Source organism: Calonectris borealis, chromosome 9, assembly GCF_964195595.1.
Source record: "Calonectris borealis chromosome 9, bCalBor7.hap1.2, whole genome shotgun sequence".
NCBI classification, from domain to species: domain Eukaryota; kingdom Metazoa; phylum Chordata; class Aves; order Procellariiformes; family Procellariidae; genus Calonectris; species Calonectris borealis.
In genome coordinates, this window is record NC_134320.1 from 2,642,380 (window position 1) to 2,666,125 (window position 23,746).

Sequence of the window (23,746 nt, forward strand, 5' to 3'; positions counted from 1 at the left end):
GAAATCGTTCTTCCTGGTCACGTGATAGAGAGGGCTTACGATCTGACTGTAATTTGGAATATGCATTCTCCAAAAGCCCACCACGCCTAAGAAAGCTTGTGTTTCCTTTTTGCTAGCTGGTGGGGACATAGCTGTTATTTTATTGATCACATCCGTTGGGATCTGACGACGTCCATCTTGCCATTTTATTCCTAAAAACTGGATCTCCTGTGCAGGTCCCTTGACCTTACTTTGTTTTATGGCAAAACCGGCCTTCAGAAGGATTTGAATTATTCTCTCCCCTTTCTCAAAAACTTCTGCTGTGTCGCCCCACACGATGATGTCATCAATGTACTGCAGGTGTTCCGGAGCCTCACCCTGTTCCAGTGCGGTGTGGATCAGTCCATGGCAAATGGTAGGGCTGTGTTTCCACCCCTGGGGCAGTCGGTTCCAGGTGTACTGGACGCCCCTCCAAGTGAAAGCAAACTGTGGCCTGCACTCTGCCGCCAAAGGGATGGAGAAGAAGGCATTAGCGATATCACTGGTGGCGTACCACTTGGCTGCCTTTGATTCCAGTTCGTATTGGAGTTCTAGCATGTCCGGCACGGCAGCACTTAGTGGCGGCGTAAGTTTGTCCAGGCCACGATAGTCTACTGTTAGCCTCCGCTCTCCATTGGACTTTCGCACTGGCCATATGGGACTGTTAAAGGGTGAGCGAGTCTTGCTGATCACTCCTTGGCTCTCCAGTTGATGAATCAGTTTATGGATGGGAAGCAGGGTGCTGTGGTTTAACCCCAGCCAGCAAATAAACCCCACGCAGCCGCTCGATCACACCCCCACCCCCCGGTGGGATGGGGGAGAGAATCGGGAGGGCACAAGCAGGAAAACTCCTGGTTGAGATAAAAACAGTTTAATAATGGAAATAAAACAAAGTAGAACAGTAATAATAACAATGAGAACAACAACAATAACAGAACATACAAAGCAGGCAACGCACAATGCAACTGCTCACCGACCACGTCATGAATGGGGCGAGCCCCACCACCACCTGGTTTTTATACTGAGCGTGATGTCACATGGTATAGAATAAATACCCCATTGGCCAGCTGGGTCCACCACCCCGGCTGTGCTCCCCACCCTGCCCCCAGCTTCCCCTGCACGTGGCAGGGCATGAGAGGCCGAAAAGAGAAACCAAAAGTCTCCCCTGTGCAACCAAAGCATCAATGGGCCATCAACCCTCCTCTCACACCAAACCCAAAACACAGCACACCCCCCCAGCTACGGGGAAGAAAGTTAACCCTGTCCCAGCCGGAACCAGGACAGCCCTCCAGCACTGTCTCCACTGACCTGCAAAGAGAGAGGGGCCAGCTGGACACTGGTGCTAGGAGCAGTGCCTCGTGGCCTCGTGCAGGTGGACATGGACCTCTGGGGCAGGGGTCCCCAGGAGGGATGGGCAGGTACCTCCATTCGTCGGTGGCAAGTATGGCTTTCAGCTGCACCCCTGTGCACTGCTGGTCCCTGGGCTCCTCTTCCAGCAGCATCTGCAGAGCACAACCGGGATGGGACCTGGCAGTGCCAGCAGCCCCTCGCCCTGCCCAAGCGCTGTCCTCACAGGGTGCCAGGAGGCCTTGTCCCCTTCCCCAGAGCCACCCGGTGTCCCCTCACCTTGATATTCTCTGCCAGCTCGTAGCTGTGGCAGAAGAGATGCAGGCCCTGTAACAAGCCATGGTGCCTGGCGGTTGCGCACAGGATGCAGATGCTCATAAAAAACTTCGCCTTCTGGCAGCCGGTGGAACAGAGAGGCAAACAGGGAGCGCGAGAGGGGGGACACTCGGCCAGCAGGACCGGAGCACTGGGGGTGCAGTGCCGTGTGGGAGAGCGGGGAGAAGCAGCTCTGCCCAGCCAGCACACCTCCAGCAGCCGAGCCCCTGTCAGCAGACGCCGGCACAGCCGCATTTGCAATGGCCGCGGTTACCTTTTCTGGGCTGCTGACAAAGGCCTGGATGAAGTCCACACTGTCCTTTGCCAGTTTGTACACAGCTGGCATCTGATAAAGGAGGGGAGCAGGGAGGGCTGGAGAGGGTCTGGCAGCAGAGGAGGGAGATCTGCCCTCCGTCCAGCCCCGTGCCCGCTCCCCTGGCGCATTCGTCCCGTGCATGTTAGGGCTGGACGCTGGAGCATGGTGTGGCACGGAAAGCCCGCAGTGCCCTGGGCTGAGGAACTCGCTTGCAGATGGGCAGGAAGAGTCCCCGTCCCACAGCATCGCTCCTCCGGCCAGCCCGGCTGCCTCTCGCTGCCTGCGCCCTGGAGCAGGAGCTGGGTCCCCTCTGCTCTCGCCCTCCTTGGGAGCGGCTCCCAGCCCTGAGCAGCCCCAGCATTCAGGCAGCGTCATGCCCACCACGCATGGGACTCCTGCTGCCAGCATGCCGGGGTAATGTGATCCTGGCACGGAGCAGGGTGCGCTCGCTGGTCCCAGCCCTGCCCAGACCAACAGGACCCCCCACTCACCAATCTGCGGTGGCTGGAGCATGCACACCTCGTAAGGCTCCGGTGGAGAACTGCTCTCCTGGGGAGCCCCGGCCACCCTGGGGCGGCTGGGGGGGTCTCTCTGCCATCCTGCGGGAAGGAGGAAAGGGATAGGGGTGGGGAAGGGGGAAGCTTCGGCGAAATGCCTCGGCACCACGGGGCTGCCGGGAAAGATGTGGGCTGCGCTCCTGCCCTGTCCCGTCGCTGTCCTGCCGGACACTGTGGGGTGCAGTGCAGTGGGGTCTCACAACGGGAGGTCACAAAGGGCCCCGCTGTGACCCATCGCCCGGGCAGGGCATCCCGGGGGGGGCTCGGGGCCAGCTCAGCCCTGGACACCTGGGTGCTCTCGGGGTGCCTCCAGGCCCCCTTTTGCCCTCATGTCCCCTGGGGGCCTCCCTGTTGCCCTTCCACAGGTCCTAGAGCCCCGTGTTCACCCGGTTGACTGATCTGAACAGCAGCGAAGCTGCTCCTTTTGTGGGCCTTTAGAGATTTCTAGGGTGGGCAGCAGAAAGGAGAGCCTTTTTAATGGTGTCTACCATCTCACTGCTTAGGGAAGCTCTCGCTGGCTTGAGGTTGAACTAACCATTTAACAAAGTGAGAAACACTTGGAGTTGGCAGAGCACGAAAGGCGAAATCTAGTTGGTGTGGGGTTAAACTAGTAGGACAATAAGGGGGGAAAGTACCAGACAGAAGTTATGGAAGGAGAGAATCAGGAAAAAGGGGGAAAGAGGGACTAGAAGGTGCAGCTAAGAATGAGGCTGGGACTCCTGGGGGTCCCAGTCCAGCAGCCCCGTACCCGCCCCCTGCAGCAGGGCAATAAACCTGTTGCCCTGACTGTACCGCCTGTTTGTGTGGCTTCTGTCATCAGGCGGACCTGGAACACTCCCCAGTGTCAGCCAAGGGGTACCCCAGAGAGGGCAGAGGGGGGATCCAACCTCTCCAAACAAGGGGTTTGTTGGTCAGACAATAATATTCGAGAGGAAAAAAGTGGTCCCACTGTTAGATCAGGTTGCTCAGGGACTTATCCAGTCAAGGATGCCCTAGACAATTCCATACATTGTGCCACATACTATATTATCCCACACTTCTAATACTGTTATTAGAAAGGAAGGTATCTTTAGCATTTTCTGCATCTTACAGGACTTGCCCCTCAGTATGTGCTTAGAAAACCAGAGTAAGTTAAAAAAAAAAGAAAATAAAAGGCTCTTGAGAAATGTTAGATCTGTTTTTGTTCATCCTGAACAATGAAGATGCCTAATAACTTTCTCAGTTGGTATCATTAATCCTAACTACATTTAGTTTACACTGGAAGACAGCAAGTTGCAATAGGGCCAGCTATTTTACAGTAATTAACACCAATGTGCATTAAAGGACTGCTAAAATTGCAAAGTCAAGAATTCCAAGAGTGGAAACTCCAGTGCAAATTAAATGACCTCTTACAGATTTTCAGAGATGTCCCTGGAGGTCATACACTGCAGTTTCCCCAGGACCCCGCCTCGCTCAGAAAATGGGGAGTTGTTCAAACACCTCCGACTATTCTCCCGTTTAGCACATGACCCCAAGCCTAATTTTTTCAGAGAACACCTGCAGAATTAGGAAATTTAATTATTCCAGTTATCACTAGTGCTAGGACCATCCTCAGAGTGTTTCACAGAATGAGTTCAAATGATTTATGATAATAATTTGTTTCATAGAATCACAGAATCATAGAATCATTAAGGTTGGAAAAGACCTCTAAGATCGAGTCCAACCGTCAACCCAACACCCCCATGCCCACTACACCATGTCCCTAAGGGCCTCATCTACACGGCTTTTAAATACCTCCAGGGATGGTGACTCCACCACTTCCCTGGGCAGCCTGGTCCAAGGCCTGACCACTCTTTCAGTAAAGAAATTTCTCCTAATGTCCAGTCTAAACCTCCCCTGGCGCAACTTGAGGCCATTTCCTCTCGTCCTATCGCTGTTACTTGGGAGAAGAGACCAACCCCCACCTCGCTACAACCTCCTTTCAGGGAGTTGTACAGCGCGATGAGGTCTCCCCTCAGCCTCCTCTTCTCCAGGCTGAACACCCCCAGTTCCCTCAGCCGCTCCCCATCAGACTTGTGCTCCAGGCCCTTCACCAGCTTCGTTGCCCTCCTCTGGACACGCTCCAGCACCTCCATGTCCTTCTTGTCGTGAGGGGCCCAAAACTGAACACAGGATTCGAGGTGCGGCCTCACCAGTGCCCAGTACAGGGGCACTGTGATAATGAGTTCAGCCGTGAGTTCCACTGAAGGACTCAGAAAGTAATGCCGGCACCCTTCGAAGTGCTTTGCTAATTTGGATGCCCTGAGGCTGCTAGGATTTGGCTTTTCTTCAATATAACCCAAACTTTTCTAGGACATCACATCATGTCCTACCTGAGGTTCAGCTTTCACCTGCAGATGTGAACAATCACATTTTTGTAGATCTAGACCCAGCTTTCCCTTAGCTGCCAAAGGCGCAAAGCCTGGTTGATGTAATTTTCCCCATCGCACAGGAACACAGTTGGACAAGCACCAATAGAAACCATTTTTACCTTAGTAAAGTCATCCTCTTTCTCTTATACAAACGTTCACATTTTCACTCCCTGCCTTCCAATTTTAACAGTGAATAAACGAGGTTTTAGAGCCCATCATCTCCTTCAGTATTTCTCTCTTGTAAAGACTGAACTTGTTTCAAAATTTGAAGGAGACATTCATAACCTACTTTGGGTTTTTCAATGTTTTTGCATACTAAATTGCTCTCAGAAACCACCTCTCCCCTATGCAGGTAGTTACAAAGCATCATTAGCTCACTTGTGCAGTGTCAATAGGGAAAAATTCCTCTACGCACCATTGTGAAAGAGGTTTTTCAGCCTTTGAATTTTTCTAGTACCTCCTAACTTTTCCACCTTTACAGCAATCTTTCTAAATATGTGAGCTGGTCAGAAATGTTCAGTGACACTTGCCATTCAGGAGAAACCCCCCCTTCCCCAGTCCCCTACTTCTAAATGTCCTCTGAACAACTGTCCCATGAAACACAGATGCATTTTGATCTATGAAAGCAGCCAAACCCGTGCCAGCTCGTAACAGTTCTGAAATGCAACCTGCAGCCCCATAGCAACCTCCCTCTGCACCCCATAGCACTGACTTTGGGGGACAGATTTGCCTCGCCATGTTTTCCCGTCCCTCCTACCTGCCTTCAGGAACGCTTTTCCACCACACAGTAGGGCTTTGCCAGCAGAATCTGAGATACCCCAAGACTGAACTTCATCCTTTGCACTTACTATGAGTTTAAAAAATATTTTAAAAGCCTGGTTCCTCCTGACCTGCAGTACTACCTCCTTTTTCTTCGCAGCCATCCTTCTGCAGCAACAAGGGTCCTTTGAGCAGCAATCCCAAGCGCAAAGCACTGCGGACATCCTCTAATTACGTGAATCCAACTGCTCTCCAACCTGCACCACAGAGAAAGCTTTTTACCAGTCTTTGCTCCTCCACCCAGCACATACCGCCTACAGCAGCGTCCCTGCCCTGCTGGAGAGAGCGGGGTGGCTCAGCAGTGCCCAAAGCCCGGACACGGCTCTGCTTGCACCCTTTTCGTAGAGGCGAGGTGCTGCTGCAGGGCCTGAATGGCTGCTCACTTTTCGAGACACAGCAGTCTGTCCCCTCTTGCCCCATGAGGGTGGCAGAAGTGAACCGGCCCCAGCAGTACCCGTGCGGTGGGTGCCAGCACCCCAACGCTGCTATGGCAGCCCTGGCAACGTCGGGGCAGAGCGGCAGCCCAGCCCGCTCCCTTCTCCGTGTCCGCTGCAGCTGGGAAGTTCAGCTCCATCTCCTGTTATTCCCCTTCAAGCAGCAGCAGCTGGAGCCCCTCTGCCTCCTCCCTGCCTGCCAAACATGCCCAACCTCCCCTGCAGGCCCTGTGCCCCAGCCCACCGCATGCTCCCTGGCTCCTTTTCCCCCGTCCCTCCCAAAACAAGGCGCGGGGGATCCAGACGTGACCTCCCCAGCACTGAGCAGAGGGGACAAGCTGCTGGCCCCACTCCAAACCCAGCTCAATTTTTGAAGGTTGGTTGGGTTTTTTTTCTTATTCGCAGCGAGCGCACAGTGCCTGTGCCCAGCACCCCCCCGGGGTGATGCCCGTTTGGGCAGGGCTGCTGCTCACCCTGTCCATTCCCACGCCTGGGGTCGCTGGGCTCCAGGTGCACGCCTCGGTGGTGCTGCCTCTTGTCACGCAACACACGGTGTCTGGTGCCCTGGTCCTCCAGCTGGTCAAGGTCCCTCCTGGTTGAGGATTTGGCTTTTGGCACATCAACTCCCCTCGTGCCCCTGGCAACCCGAGGGGACACTGTCCAGTGCCTCCAGGGGACATGGCGGGGCTGAGCCTTGGCAGGGGCTCCCCTGCCTCCAGCACCAGCTCAGCAGAGCAAACTGCTCCCCTGGATGCCCCCAGCAACTCTCTTTTTGTAGAAATAAGCCTCCAGTAAAGTCCTGATGATTTTAACCACCACTGAAATTTTGTATGTTTACAGCTATCATGCACTTACATTTTAGGATTACCAAAGACAGTCCTGTTAAACACATTTTCTAGTCTTCAAGAATCTAATCTCATGCACCTCAATTATTCTTCTGCCTGCTGTGCCACTGCTCAGCAGTTTCATGGAGGTGCAGCATCTACTGCGATAGCTAAAGTCTATAAAAATAAATTTTAAAAAATATGAGATGTTTGCCTTAAGAATATATTGGCACAAGATGCTTTTGAGCAGGTCACTTAGCTTCTTTCGCTATTACAATGCAAATCTGTGATCGGAACAACAGCTAAATTAGAAGTCTCATTTGACTTTCTGTGTGGGAGAGACTCCAGTCCAAACGTGGAGTTGCTGGGGAGCAACCAAGAGCACCACTCGTCTGACAACTAGCATGCCAAACTCCATGCAGAACTATTCACTTTTTGACACATGTAACCTCTGAAAGAAGGACTACCATAACTGGACTCAGCGATAAAGAGTGGACATACTTATCAAAATTCATTAGAGGACCGGTGTTCAGAAGAGAAATGGCACAAGAACAGCAGAAATCCTGGTGATTTGTGTTATGTCCAGACGAACTCTATACTTGCTTTGGTTCTGCAAGCAACACTGTAATTCACAAGGCGCTGCTACCTAAATAAAGTTGGTAAATAAAGTTGGGAAACATAAAATAAATAAAGTTGGTAAACATCTGGCCGACCAGCAAACAAGTTTGTTCCCATTGTGAATCTCAGGCTAGCAACTGTCAGTCTGTAGAGAAGCTGGCACAGAAAGCTGAGATTTCTCCATGAAGCTGAGAAAAATCTAGATGTTCTGGTAAAGTTCTTTTTATTTACAGTATTCTTCTTTTTGTACATACCTATAGCAACATCAAAAATTATTCACAAAGCTTAACTGAATGTAAAAATGTTCTCATCCAACAGTTTGTCCTATCAATATCTGTGGAAAATGTCAACTGTTCTCATGCAGCAACAAGATTGTCTGAGCATTGTTTTTTAGTTTTTCTGGTAGAATTTTAGGAAACCACCTCAAAACACGTACACAGATACTTACTCACCTTTTTTCTGAACACCTTTAGGCACCGAAGTTTTATAGAATCAAACTCGGATTTGCTTTTGGAAATGTGAATTGGGGGAGGACGAGAAGAGATATGTAAGAACTTGAGCTCCTAAATGTACATAGCAGGAGTGCAAATTTAGAAGTCAGATGCACGCTGTACAGTTTTGCATTTACAATGCCTGCCTCAGAACTTTTTTCTCAGTTCAAGCAAAAATTTATTTGATTGAATTTTATAAATAAGACTTCACTTCTGAGGTACTGATATTTATCAAGTTCTCACACATTTTTACTTTCCCTTCTGTTCAGCCCCCAAAGTCCCTCAAGAAAAATTTGCAGAAGGACATTAAAAAACTGCCAGTCACTTACTGCAATGCCTGGGGAAAAAGTGTCAGGTGCTCACTTTTATTTGTTTTTCAAGAGTGGAAGAAGGTACATGAAATGTATATATTCTCCTTTGCAACCAAGTGATAACAGTATCTGATACACAGCACATTCAAATTGCAGGCCAAACCGTGGTCATGTTTTCTGACACAAGTAGTTACCCTGGAAAAAAGTAAGGCTATCACAATTTGACCTTCTGATTAGAAATAAAAGATTAAGATACTTATAAAAATTGGTTAGCAAAGCTACAGACCTCTCTTCTTGCTGCAGCCTTCCTGAAGTTCAATGTAACAAAAGAAAGATTTGGTTTAAGACATCGGCTGCAATCTTTAGTGTGCCTGTTAGTGCTATGTTAATATAGTGTTTGGAGATTCTGACTATTAAAACTATGGTCTATACTGAAATCAGAAAGTAGACACGGGAAGAAAGCAAGAACGCCGAAGTGCATGAAGGAGAGCTCCTCGCTGCCCTCATTTGTTTCTACGCATGTTTCTATGCATTTGTTTCTTGACTGTGAAGCCACTGGGGTCTCATATTCCAGCCTAACCTTACACAGTCGTCTTCATTTGTACTTGTATTTTTTTCTCCACTATTACAGGCACAATTTCAGGAACTTATGGAAAATCTAGGTTTCTGAACGCAGTAAAATCCCATCGCTTATTATCCAGGTATCCAAATCCATGCAAGTGTGTATATCTGCATATATACACAAAATCTGTAGCAACGTTACTGAGCTAAAAAAAAAAAAAACAAAACAACCCAAAACCCCAATTTTTCCATCCCTTCCCCAACTTAATGCACCCAGCTGGTCTTTTGTGGAAATAATTTGTAAGTCACTTAACTGTATCTGGAGGTAAAGGATGCAAAACAAAAGCAACCCCTTAATCACTGCTTGCCAGCTCCTTCTGGTCTCTTGAAAGTGTAACTTCTGCAACATACTGTTTGCTCTATTGATATTAGTGATCAGCAAATACTTGTCACCAGTGAAATAAGCTAATCCTTCACCAATTATCTGAGCAAGTTCTTGGCTACTAAAGCAATAGCTTATGCCTGCTGATATTGCAGCCACCTGTTCCTTTCCAGAAAAGTCAACAGTCATGCTAACTCTGAAGTATGAGCTTTTCTTCTAAAAACATAAAGAAAACCCAAAACAATCCAGTTGACCCATTCCATGGATTTGAGCCTGTCATCAGTACCAGGTGACCTTGTATGACGGTAAAAAACTCTCGGACCTTGTCAGTACAGAATGCGCTGCTTATAATTTGGGGTCTACTGTCTCCCTCTATTTTCTCTTTAAAAAGGAAGTATAATGTAAGTTAAGCTGAAGTTCGGAAATGCATATATTTTACTTAAAAACATTCATCTGTTCAAAATTCAAAATAAACTTTATGGGATACAACAGTTTGTTTTTTTTTTAAATAACATTTCATTCAAACTGTATATAATTCATTGAAGTATTCGTACAGCAAACAATGGTTAACCCTTGAAAACCTGTAGAAAAAGATTTTCACACAAAAAAAAGGAAAAACAAAATTGAGGTATCACACCCACACACATTCTCCCAAGCACATGCACACGCTCGAGCACACCCACACACATCCACACACGCAGGCTGCAGCAAAAGCAGAAAATTGTAGGCCCAAAAGGAAAATGATGACTGATTGTTCTATCCGAAAGTCCAGGTAGCTCAGGAAAAAAAAAAAACCAACCAAAAAACCAAAACAGCCCCCCAAGAGTCCTCTGAGTAAAGAAACTACCTCAAGAAAATTCTCAAGTGCACTGGAGACCTGATCATTTAAACTGTTTCTGCAAAGCAGCTCCCTGCACCTGAGAAAAATGCAGCCCAAGGTGACTTGTGCAAATATAAGGAGTCAGGAATATCTCCTGCTATTCCTTAAGTAGACATGAGGGGTGTCCATAGATTCAATTAGTCTTTGATCATGCAAGATACTGCTGGAGTGCTGTCTTCGCCCTGCAATAAAGGAATAACCCGTTAATTACTGGGGTTTGGCTTTGTCATCAACAGTTTTATGTACAAGACTATGCATTGTGCCAGCAAGAGAGGATGAATGAGTGAAGTAAAAGGAAGCCAAGTGGCTGGCTCCTTCAGTTTGGAAGAGTCTAGCCCATGGTGCAGAAGTGCTCTGCGTGGGCTGTAACAATTTAAGAATAAGATGATCTAACCAAGTGTATTAGATACTCAGCATAAACTGAGCAACTTTCAAGTATGGCGGGGCTTAAGACGTATATTGAACCTCGTTATCAACACACCTTATAAAAAACCCTTAAGAGCAGTAATTGTGAAGAGCAATTACTATTCTGAAAGAGAGATGTACCATGAAAAACAGGTCTTTGAGCTGAGAAATGAAAGAGGTGTCATAACTCAGAACATACTAGAAGCACGTTAGTCCTGTCGGGAACACCAGCCCTAGCAAAAACATACAGTGAGGTGAAAGGGAGAAAAGCAGCAACAGCCAGCGTAATACCGGAATTTACGTAATCTAATATTGCGCAACATTTTTGTTAAGAAAAAAACACCTCCCAAAAGTCTAGGGTTACAGTTTCATCACCACTTCTGCTAATTCAGTGTTTCCTACCACCTGAAGTGAGAAGCTTTGCTCTTCCTTTGTCCCCCGTGCCTCCCAACCATGCTATCATGACCTTGACAGACTTTTCCAAGATCCGATACAACTCAGCAGCCCAGAGGAAGTTTATTTATTTTTTTCTTCCAAGTTTCCTGCTATGTTCACAAGTCCTATCAGCTCATCGAGCAGGCTGATGAGGCAGAGTTGGGATAGAGTCAACAGTGGGAGCAGGTGGCCAGAAGAAACAGGAGGGACAGTGACTTGCAACAGTGCTAAGCACAATCAGCTCCCTGTCTCTTAAAACCAAGGCTTAAGTGTTGACAAGCAAGGCCCATTTACCAGAAAGTATTTTTACTGGTGCAAGTTTTATTTCTGTTTCTCACTGTTTGAAAACCCTATTTAGCTTTTCCATCATTTTCTGTGAGCCTGCTTACTGATACCTGTATGTTCCTGATTATCACCTTCAATACTGATACTTTGGCATAGATTTTAAACAGAGAAGTCCTAACTTTACTACAAAGGTGTCTAAGAACACTGGAATATCTTTCATAAAAACAAGAAACCCAAATTTAATGCATTTTAAAACACTGCACAGTTTTGAGTTGTGTTGTCTGTGTATGCCCTCTTTCAAAAATCAGATCATCTCCTTTAGTTCATGAAAGAAATACAGGTTGTTGCTAACTATAGGTGGGATAATTGCAAAAAGTTAACGTAGAAAAAACCAGAAACTGTCATTAGCTGTTTTGGTTATATGTATTTGTGAAGAAGCTAGATGATCTCTGTAGATCCTATGACTACAGAACATGTGAAAAGTTACTGTTGAGCTTAATTAGTTTCAAAGAATTTAATTGAGATTAACAACAGCGGTGATCCTGTATTATCTTTTTAATTCATAGTGTTATATGATGGTTTAACATTGTTCCAATCCTCTGGAACTTTATTAGTGACCCAAGGTTTACACAAATATTTATGTATCGGTGAGATTTCAGAGAGGACCCTCCACTGGTTTAGAATGTCTTAGATAGTAGTTATTTTATATTATTGAGAACTTCAGTAAAATTTGTTACTCCTGAGCAATACAAAACCTGCTCTTTAAATAAGTGTTCATCAGAATTTCTTTATACACCGTAAAACTCAGTGCAATGATAGACAGTTTTTCTGGGGAATTTTTCTATAATAAAAAGATTTAAAAAAAAAAGATACTTTTTTAATAAAAGTAAAGATTTTCCTCTAATCATCTTTTTGCATTTTTCTTTATACTCACTTGTCACACAGATTTGGATCCGATGACTGACTCAATTTATGTAAAATATCTACTATTCCCATGTCTCGTAGTTTATCTTGGCGTTCTTGTGAACCTACAACAATAAATCACATTGTTGGGAATACCACCAAAAATAAATGTCTGCAGAACAGAAGAAAGGAGTGGTAGCAGAAACCAGCTTAAAGGAGGGATGCAGAACACAGCTCAGTTAGAACACAGCAATGGAAAATCTCCCTCAGTCGTGGCTACTTCCCAAGGGAGCTCTAGTTTCTTTTTTTGTACTCTGTGTGCATATGTTTGAAGAAAAGAAAATTTTGAAGACAAAAATCTGAACACATTTTATCCTAAAGCAAGCAGCTTAATTTCAGTTGGTTTATTCTCATCTCTCTGATTTGGATGCAGAGAACATTTAATGGGAGGTGTGTTTTTGAGTCTGACTTGTGGCACTGTATAATGCCAGTATAAGGAGTGGAAAGCCACCAGGAGCATAGCCAAGTGTCACACACTGAATGAAGCTCTGTGATCTGAGAGATGTGGAATAAGTTACACAGTAGGGAAATAAAACCAAAACCAAGTAGAGTTGCTGATTTCTTTGCTGAAGAGCAGCATGGTCAACTTCAGGGTCTGTAAATCATCCACCTAAGAAAGTCCTCCTCCCAGCCCCACCACTCCTCAAAGCACACCACCTCCCACCACTCCTTCCCTGGCCATTTCTTCCAGCTCCACACTGCTGCCTCCATCTGCCCTCTCCACCCTTCAACACAAACACACATATTTTTCTGTGCAGCAGCATCCTTCAGCTCCCTCCTGGTTACCTTCCATTGTTCCAGGCCATGACTCTTCTTACTGAATGCCTTCCCCATTCCTTCCAGTTCCACCCACAAGTCCTTTGACTAGTTTCAGAGTCTCACCGTCCAACCTATTCAAGCCATCCTTGCTGGGGAAAAATTTCTTTGCAACAAATGCCCTTTCTAATCCATTTATCCTATCCAGTGAACCTGTTCCCTCCAACAATGAGTTTCCACAACCTCCTTAAAACTTGGAAGCTCTCTTTCACTCCAATTGTTTTCAGATTTTACAGAAATGCTACAGGTGGAGACCTCCCACTGTGTGACTCTCATCAACTCCTATTTATTGACACTCTCTTCTTGTGTCTCCCCTTCCTGCCCCAGAGCAGCTCTCTACACTTTCCTCAATGTCCTCCTGACCACTCTCACTTATTCCATGTCATACCTATAAAGATGTCTCCCCTTATGCTTTGGATTCCACTGTGCTGCCCGCTGCAAATATTGATTACTATGCAACATTAGCCTTTTGATCAGGATAGTAACTTTTATGCATTAAGAACGAGGCTTTCTTACCTTCTTCTTCATTCCATATGAGATTAGATATACAGAACATGGCAGCAAGCTGAAGTTTAGCATTTGAATGACTCTAAATATAGAAAAATAGTACTCAAGTTTAGAATAAGAAATTCAGAAATTCTCAGACTGGTATTTTAGCATTCATCCTGTAATAAATAAGGTAGCAAATTCTTATCTACAACTTCGCTCAAAGACAGTGCCATAACATAAGGCACCTGAGTAGCATTAAATCCCTTCCAAATATTTATTGAGGTCTAAAAGATATGCCTTTTCCAAGATCATGAAATGTTTTCCAGGTAGATTTGTTACAGGTATTGCATAAGTCACTGTAACATTCTTATGGGAAATAATGACTGGATTTTCCTTTTAATCAGATCCTATGCCATACAGAACTGCACATGATTTCTTAAACACAACTGGGCATATGAAAGTGAAGCGCATCATACTGAATAATTTACAGGACAAAATTCTGAAGTACCCTCTTTTCATTGCTGCAAAAGACCAACATAAAACCTTTAAGAGAAATTCCCCATACCATGTAGTATTTGATTTTCTGCAGGATGTCATCATTGGTCATAATCAGTTCTTTTGCTGTCGTTCCATCTGCTATATTGGCAAGTATACATAATGTCTGAAAGAGAGAAAAACTGTTAAGTTATTGGCCACAGATCACATTCCCATGATTTATACAGTCTCCCTGACAGCTTTGAACTTGTGACAAAGAATTTCTTTAATTAGTTTTAATATGTTTAATCTGGAGTTTCCAGCTTGCTTACATCTGGGGCCAATGCCAAAGAGTTAACAGCTGTGGCTGAACAGCCCTGGCAAAAAAACCCAGTCATTGCCTTTTTAAAATAAAAAGCAACATTCATTAATTCATTTCAATGAGTAAAATTTTAAGTCTCATGGAAATATGCAGCATATCGAAAAGATTAAATACATTGGAAAATAAAGCAGTCTATTCTTTACCAGTGGCTAGGGAAAAAAAAAACATATCCATCTAGTTCTGCAGGCCAGGAAAAGGAAAGACAGAGGTCTATCTGCTGATCTAGCAGAGTAATAATTTCTTTTCAACAAGTCTAATTGCTCACCTTACCTGCAGAGATAACTCAAACTACTAATGCATCTGGTTATTTCCTGCAAATTAGAGAAGCCATCCTACAGAATAACCTTGAAGCAACTAGGCCCATGTTGGCACTACATGCACATGGCATTAAGACTTGGCAGAGGCAGTTTTCCTGGTCCTCAGGAGGCACTGGGAGATGCTCTACAAATTCTTTCCCAAAGTGCTGTGGAAGAACTTATCCATCTTTTCTGGACATGCAGGGATGACTACACGAGAGCACTGGAGAATGATCAGCGCTTGTGTGATGCCTGTGTCTAAGCTGCGCTGCGTTCACATCAGCAGTTGCAGGGATTTATTACTTCCAAGCTGCTAATTACACACTGATGAGCCAGTCAGCGATAGAGATAAGGACTGTCCTGCTAGAAGTATAGGCCCTTGGTCTGTAGATAGGCAGTAATGGATGTATGACTTAATTCTGAAAAAGCAAGCTGCTGATCACACCACAGAGAGAAAGAAAGTGCTCTATGTATAAAGGCCCCAAACCCTAAAGGTTATACCCAACCCTAGTCCACTAGCCCTTTCCAAGAGTATTTCTCGTACGCGGATTCTCCTCTAAAATAATTCTGAGAGGGTTGGCAAGGTAAATAACCTACTGCAAAGGCGGCCATTCCGGTCACTAGAGCTGTTTCAGGAAGAACTATTTAGAAAGACACAACTGTTTTATCCTCAGCTGTTTCAGAACCATGGTATCACTAAACTATCTATCTATTAGGAGTCTTTAGGGGTTTTTTTGTTAATTTTGCACTTAAATAGCCATATAAGGCCTGTTTGCCTTCAGCCCATTCTTCATTGGGCAGAGATTTAGACCAGTCTGGATTTAGCTGTATTTTTACACTTATTTGCTATGCTGTTTGCTACCAATATCCATCCTAAGCCAAAGCAATCCTTCGGAATCTCCCACAGCTTCTCGCTGCCCATATTCTTCATGACCACATGCCCTGTGTAAGGAAGAAACAAGGTTCTCCAATTGACGGCCTTGTCTGTCACAGGAGTTAATCAGCCAAATTCTGTCCATCTATCCTCTTACTTTTGCTTTAGCATCCCTGCAGCAGGTATCCCCGTATGCTGTCCCCCTATGCTGCCACCAAGCCAGGGATGCTTTTCCCTACTGGCCATCTCCTCTTTCCTTCTCCCTTTCCTCTTGCATTTTGCTTTTCTTATGTTTTGCCAGGGCATGTCCCTCCCCACTTTTTCCTGGGCTACGCCAACATGCTCTTTTCCCTGCTAGTGCCTCTTCTCCTCTGGTCGCTGCTACCTCCTGCAGGCACCCAAGAACACCACATCTCCTAGCAGAACATGTATTACTGCCAGCAAGGCAGGCAGTGATGGTATTCTTCATTACTGACTGCTCCAATGGCTGCTGTAGAAGCAAATAACCATGACTCTTTCCCCAGTGTGAAATACTGGCCTCTTTCTCTTCCCTTGTTTCTACTGTTCCCTTTCTGCCATGCAATTGCCTTAGATTTAATTCTTCTGCTCTCACATACAGTGCCCTCCTCTTTACCAAACCTACATTTAAAAAACCATTCTGAATTCAATTCAAACACATTTGTAATAATCCATTAGAAAGAAGAGCATTCTTGTAGGTACTAAAGTTATTAATCTGACAGATCTCAGTAACATAGTCACAGCACATCATAATCCCAAAAATGACATGTTGAGAAGAGAAAGCATTCTTAGCTGTTTCTTAAATTTTATTCTGCCAAGACAACATGAAACAAAAAAGGGTACCTGCTCTTTGACTTCTATGTTGTGCTCCCCTTCCAGAATGAGGGTCACTGCTTGCATGATTTGCTTCCCATGAGTGCTCATTATATGATCTATGTGCTGCCAAAGCAATGATGGAATACAATCAGCGTAACTTTCCAGACGAAGAAGGGGCATTCCTACTTGAATTACTCTAAGTAAAGAGTAGCAACATTGCACAAAGACCCTAGCTCCTAGTGAGGTCTCCCAAAAACAAGAAATTATCACAGCAGAAACACTTTATAATATTCCTCTTCATTTGAAGCCTGGTCTTACTTGAGAAAGCATGATATGGGCCTTGGTTCTGATTTCACTGTAACCTGTAGAAAAGACACTGGTTTCCCAGTTGCACGGAGGCCAGTCTGAAGACTGAATCCTGCTGGACTCAAGCTCTAAGCATGATGCTGCAGAAAGAACCACTTCTCTTCTGATAACGGGGATATCAGAGAGGGGTAAGAAAACTAAGGTTTCTTGTTGGGTATTTGCTACTCTTACTGGAACACTGTGACCAGGTCCAATATCCACATTTCAAAATTTCAAAAGTCTGAGAGGGTTCAGAGAAATAAGCCATATACATTACTTATCATCTAGGAAACCTGTCTCAAGTTAAGAGACTTAGAGGTAAAAGGTCATTTGATCACAGACCATAAACACCTATACCACAATAAAATTGATCATTAGGAGTAACAGAAAAAGATGAAACTAGATCTACTAGATTAACTGATAACAAAAATCAAGAGTGACAGCAAACAGCCACCAGAGATTACCAGCACATGGCACATTACAATTTTTTAAGACGTTAGGGATTCTTGTAGGACTTCTTAAAATTGCTAATAACGAGACTTCATTCGAAAGCTGCTGGATGAGTTATTCTGGAGTGAGTTTTGGGTACAGAATGAGAATGGTTGGTTCTGGCTCTAAAACATACTACAGAAAGTAGGTGAAGCTGGGACGTAGTTTCAGATGAAGAACACCTTAAGTGATAATGAGACTCTGCTGTCAGAGCTCAGGGTGAATTTAATGAATGACTGGTTATTAAATATCTTTTCACATTAAGACAGAGCTAATTTTCTATGAAGCTTATTGAGACTCAACGAGTACAAATATCAGAAGATTTTTTGCAGTGACCTTTTTATGGTAGAAACACAATACGTGATAAATGCACAGTAGAGGCTTCGTGGTTTTTTTCCCCCACAAAAATGTTGGCTTGCCAAATGTTTGCTGCATGTTTTCCCTCTGTTCTTCACAGGGGATTACCCCTTTCTTTTCCTCCACCAATATCTCTTTCTCCCTGTCAAAAACAATTCATGGGCTTACATTTTCAAACCATTTTATTTCAGTGTGTAAAATGAACGTATGCATTTTGTAAGTGCACAGTCCCACAGTCAAATTCAAAAAGCCAGTACTATCTATATAGTTGGATAAGAACAGAAATATTTCAGGTGTCAAGAAAGAAGAAACACAGGTATCCTTAAGATATGTGCCTCTCCACACTGACTCAACAGTGCAACTCTCTTATTGTTGTTCTGGACAAGTTTCACAGAAAGACTGTTAGGAAAATAATTTTGCTGAAAGCTAAATGCAATGGAATTGAACATTAAATGTAACTGTCTAGCTCTGTATTTGATAATAATTACAAAGTTTCAGTGGATGTAAAGAATTCTTTCAAATGTTTTCTTACACCGATTTGTACATTTGGTTACAGATACTTGGATAAATGCAAAGGCCTCAGTTTTAGCAATATATCAAACATTAATCTTAAACAGAAAAATAACTTGCCTTACAAAAAAGATTAAGAATTAATTTGTATAGTCTGCATGTTTGATCAGCTTTCAGAAGAAGGTCTGTTTGCAGCTCTACTTACTGGGCGAGTAGATAGAAGATTCCTGAGCAGTCCCAAAGTTTTCATCAGAACATTCACATCAGAATCAGAAAGCAACTGGAATAACTGCTCTGTACTCAGACCTCGTAAGATGTCTGATTTGATCTTCTGTTCCGCTTGAAATGCCATATTCTGAAAGAGACAGAAATTTTTTGCTTGATTTTTTACCTTAAACTTGGGCTTTTACTCTTTTAGTAGACTATTACCTGCGAGCATATATCCTTGCTAAAATTAATCTTGCAAAGGTTGCAATTTATGAGGAACGGCTACACAGTGAATCAAATTTCCACAGTCTTATGGCTGACTTGGTTATTACTGCTTTTATTTGTCCCCTGGCATGCTACTGACACTACTTAACTGTTTCCCTGAATGATCTTGGCAACCAAACTGGTATCAGAACAGAAGAGTTCTGATATTTTATGGACTAATTGATGAAGTGCTCCGGCTGATACTGTTTTCCTTCTGTACTTAGGTGGAAAGACAAGCTAGATTTCAGCTAAGTTATTTTTAACAACAACTAACGAGTTCTTTAAGTTACATTCACTTTTTAAGAAGCAAGATCACAAGTGGCATTTCATCAGTGTGTTCTACTTACCATTAAAGCCCAAATGCCGTTCACTCGCAAGGCAAGATTTTCACTCTGTGTTAAACTACATAGAAGTTCTATGGCTCCCGATTCTAAAATAGGCTAAAATGAACAGGGGGAGAAAAAATGTCTTTAAAACACTACTTAGACTAATTAGACATATATACAAATGTAAATATAATACAAAAAAGTCTTACTTATATCTTATTCTTGAGTTTGCAACATGTCCACTCCACTCACATGAACTGGCCAAGCCATACCCTATATTCATGAGCATTAAAAGGTAGGTTTTTATGAAAAAACTCAGGTCAAGACGAATTTATTCTCATGTGTATCCATGTATGTGTACACATGTATATACACAACCACACATGTGTGTATGTGTATGTACATGTATATACACACACATACTGCTGTGATACTATACACACATCTGCCACACACACAAGCAAAAGTTTTCCCCAACAACTTTCAGCTTGTGACTGCTCTCCAAAAACACTGTCTTCCTTGAGCAATCACATCTTTTTGCATATCAAGGAGGACATATGTGACTGTTTAAAAGAGGTTATGGAGAATGGAAGCTACTTGATATCTTTATTGACCTTTAATCTTCATGTTTAGTAATTGGACCAAACTAAAATCCCACTGAAAAACTTTAGTTTTTCAAAGTCATAAAGATGACTTCAGTCATAAAGATGAAGACTGTTCTTGACGATCAGATAATGACAGGATAAATATCAATACAGGCACCTTCTCTTTCAAACTGATTGATGTAATGAAAGTTAAATTTGGAGCAACTGCTTTCAACCTGAACCGAATTTGAAGGCTACTGGTTTTATCTAAGACCTGAAGAGCTCGTGTGCTGAAAGGATTCATCCAATGACTTATGCTGCTCCAGTTTGTAAGGTACTCCTTTCTTCCTGAAGTTACTGCTTCAACAGCAGTGAATAATTGAACATATCTGAGTTTTTGGGAAGTTGTGTGGTTTTTAACCCACTTAAAAGCTGAATTCATCAGAAAACAGGAATGTGTGTGCACTTTGTAGGAACAGGTTTGTCTCACTGAAGAGCAGCAAGACCGTAACAGAACCAGGCAGCAGCAGTTTGTGCCAAAGTTCACCTGGTCCCAGGCGCTTGTGCACTGCAATAAGCTGCCAGTGACTTCTCCACGGGCCTGGTAGCTGGCTGGCTCCTAGCGACTTCTCCACAGTCACAGTAGATGGGAGACATTCCAAAATTGGTTTTGACTCAGCTCTTTTACAGGGTAAAATACAGATCCACTTCAGCTTTGTTTATTTACTTAAGTGACTCGTAGTTTACACACAATTTTCAAAATACTATGTAGAAAAAAAAGGTGATACATCAGACAAAGATCAGATGACTTATAGATGCTTTCAAATCTAACATTTCTAAATATTCCTTCATTTTGCATAAGTAGTATTTTCTTTTGGCAATGATGCTTTTTACATGAACCATGCGACCCAACAGAAAATTCAGTATTTCAATCCAATTTAAGTGGAAACACTATGCTGACTGTGACCTGCAGTATGAACAAGAAAGCCCATGGGCCAGTGAACTGTGCTTATTATTGGCATTATTTCAGTTAATTTTCTGTCTCACAGACATGACTAAAACCACCAATTAAGATCAATTGATCAAACCAAAGTAATCCAAAGTGCCCCATAGGAGCCCACATATACCACAATCTTGCAAATGTTTTCTGTAGTTAAGAAATATTTAAGACTTGGGGAATTGTTCCAATGCTATGAAGTATTGATATGTATGTATGATCTGTATGAAATACAGACATTGCAGAACTCAAGAACAGATATCCTGTATCATTCAGTCAAGAACAATAAAAACCACAAGACTTAGCTATGCCAGCATTTTCAAGATTACAGCAGTAATTCTGTATGACAACAGATCATATTGCCAATTATCAGTTTGTTTTCTTCTTATGAATTTTTTAGATAAGTGTTTTACAAGTAAAAACCTCCAAAATTTCATGTCTACTTCTTTCTTTAGAGACTGCATGTAATTATTCAACCATATTTAACTGTCACAGCACTGTGAACAGATGATTTTTTTTTTTTTTTATTCACAAGCTATCAGTGATACAGTCTGCCTAACATTACAGCTCTATAATGCTTCACAAGCGGTGGCTACCAATTAAGATACCTTTATGCTTATTGAACCATTGCGTAACATAACTGTTGTCTGTTACCTCCTCTTGTTTCTGGATAAATACTAACCTCCTTGCTTGGAGAGAATTCCAGAAGAAGATTGCATAGCGTGGAAGATGCTACTACGAGAATTTCATTTGGAGCATTCTGTAAAACCTGCAGTCACAAAGGGGAGAGTGAGGAATCTCCGTTAACTAGTAAGATAAGGAAAGGATTATTTTGAAATGGAATACCTGTAATTATGATATTCCATACTTTAGGAGATGCTGTTGCTAGCAGTGCAGATCCAGACAGTGCTCATTCAACTCAATGTGATGATAGACATTACATGACAAGCTGGAGCAACACAAAATTATTTCAACAGAAGCCAGATTTGAGAGCTTCAGCTCCAATTTAAAAGAAATCAGTGGGAACAGATCCCTGCTCTGCAAAGCATACATGTGCTGGCAGCTGTAACTTAGCTCTGCTGCTATACTCTCAACAGAGAGCAGGCTGTGTCCTGCAGCGCAGCTCTGTGTCATGGTTTACAGAAAAGAGGAGGAAGCTCCAGGAAGAGCCTCCTGAACACTTCTGTACCTCGTGCAAAGCACGACACAGCAAATTTCCTCATGACCATCCTTTCAGAAAAGCAAGTAGCCTGCAACAAATTATACTCTCTCTTATCTGCGCCTGGATCTCCAGCAGGACCAATACATGCCATTCTTAAACACAGCATCTCCCTTGCACATTCTGAGAAAACTCAGTGAAGAAATAGGCACGGAGGATGCAACTGCTCCTCCAGCAAAGAAAGTGGGAATAGAGGGGTTATTCCGTACCACCTTTTGTTTCAGAGCAGTGAGCAAACTGCAAACATCAACAATTACTGCATTTACAGCAGCTTGCACTAAAGTACATATATGTAAGTCCTATAGTTTTAGACATTATTCTTCCATGCCTTATACAGCTATACATGCTAGGGGAGAGAGAAAGGATTTAGGTAGTTGTTATTAATCTAGACTGAAAATTAATTTATCTTTATTTAATACTACTTTTATTTTTCTATTAAGAATAATTCTTGATGTTTTGGAATGAACATATAGGTTTCTGACTTCAGCTTATTTAATACAAATCAATATGAACAACTGCCAGCAGCTGCGTTTACGCAGAAGTCTGACATCTACATTTGTTTTTTTTTTTTTCACATGGCTCTCCTTTTATGCTAGCTGTGCTTCTTCTGTTGTTTTTGTGTTTTACATTTACAAGGTTTGATGTTTTCATGTTTGGCCTTTTGCAAACTCTTAAAATATTCAAACCATTCCCTCCAAGCCCCTTCAGGTGATGATCGTAAGTCCTGAATCATGAGATTATTATGCTATAGTGATAGCAAAAATTTGAATGATCAAATCTCCCTTGATGTCCCAATAAGACTAATGAATTAGACACCCATGGATTAGTATCACAACTCACACACCCCATTCAAGGATGAACGCTTAACTTGTAATAAGCGCATTGCGTATATTGTCAGAAAACAATTTCCCCATCGTTTCTATCATGAAACTGTAGAAAAAAGCAGGCCCATACTTTAGGGCCTCTAATTCATGCAATCAACATAAGAGGCTGAGAAAGTCTCTTGGCTTGCAGCCATCAAGATGGCCAGAGTGCAGGATAACTAGTGAGTCAAGTTTTCTTGAGTCCATAACTTGCGAGAATTAGAACATAAGCAGGACACAGAAAGTCAGGCCCAAATAAAATGTCACTGAGTAGTATGCCCAACAGGCATCTTTCTTCTATTGAAATATCTGGATCACTAGAAACAACTGAAGGATCTCCTGATCCTTTACTTCTTTCCAGGCTCTTGAGTGAAGCTTTAGACAGTCAGCTCACATAACTGCCTCGTTATCAGGCTCATCAGTTCATTCTTGCCAACAACACTTTCTCCCGCCTGGCTATTTTACTTCTGAATAGAGAATCAAGTTCACTTCAGGTGATTCTCTTGGTGATTCTCACAGATACCTATGCTGCCTAAGCTTTCAGGTTTCTTGCTAGCAGACTTCTGTCTGTTCCCCATTTTCAAGGCTTAAAAGATGTTGAAACTGAGAAACTGGTTTATTTATCTGCACTTAATGACAGTCACATTATAGGATGAGAGATGATATATACCTTACACACTTTGACCCCATTTAACCTTGTGGATAAATGCATTATATTAAAACATGTCTTTTTAAAGGTCTTGCTGAGCTCTTTGGCTTCAGTTTTAGAATCTGCAATGAGATCTAGAAGGTAGAGAATTACAGAAGAAAACTCAGATCTAAATTCTCTTGTAGGGCTTATAGACCAAGTTTGAACTGTGCCATTTAGTCTGAGCCTGAAATTAAAGGAGATCTAGTCCTCCTAGTGCCCTCTGTAAACATTAGGGATGACTTAGCCTCACTCACTGATCACAAAAAAAAAAAGGAAACAAAAAAGCCAAACAAAAGTCAAGTATGGACCACAGTCCTCTTTGCTGCTGCTTGGTTTTCGTTTATTTACGACTCTTAGGAGAAGGTCATGGAATTTTCA

The 23,746-nt window shown here is 43.3% G+C and overlaps 1 protein-coding gene and 1 long non-coding RNA gene across 14 annotated transcripts in view; both read right to left on the minus strand.

The window, feature by feature from the left end:
• Positions 1–1,223: 1,223 nt before the first annotated feature.
• Positions 1,224–4,241, minus strand: LOC142085725 (uncharacterized). Its single transcript, XR_012674796.1, has 3 exons — positions 2,488–4,241; positions 1,645–2,026; positions 1,224–1,520 (listed from the first exon to the last, which is right to left on the minus strand). It is a non-coding gene; the product is annotated as an uncharacterized LOC142085725 (long non-coding RNA).
• A 4,232-nt stretch (positions 4,242–8,473) lies between these two features.
• The window catches only part of ARMC8 (armadillo repeat containing 8), a 79,938-nt gene continuing 64,665 nt past the window's right edge, over positions 8,474–23,746 (minus strand). For 12 of the 13 annotated variants that reach the window (XM_075157928.1, XM_075157929.1, XM_075157932.1 and 9 more), the window contains 8 exons: positions 21,278–21,364; positions 19,036–19,128; positions 18,423–18,572; positions 16,544–16,639; positions 14,222–14,317; positions 13,684–13,756; positions 12,323–12,416; positions 8,474–10,445 (listed from right to left, as the gene is read on the minus strand). In XM_075157928.1, coding sequence (XP_075014029.1) covers positions 10,412–10,445; positions 12,323–12,416; positions 13,684–13,756; positions 14,222–14,317; positions 16,544–16,639; positions 18,423–18,572; positions 19,036–19,128; positions 21,278–21,364 — 723 coding nt within the window. In that variant the 3' untranslated portion in view covers positions 8,474–10,411. The remainder of the gene's footprint in view (positions 10,446–12,322; positions 12,417–13,683; positions 13,757–14,221; positions 14,318–16,543; positions 16,640–18,422; positions 18,573–19,035; positions 19,129–21,277; positions 21,365–23,746) is intronic. The other variant, XR_012674794.1, reaches the window with a different exon arrangement.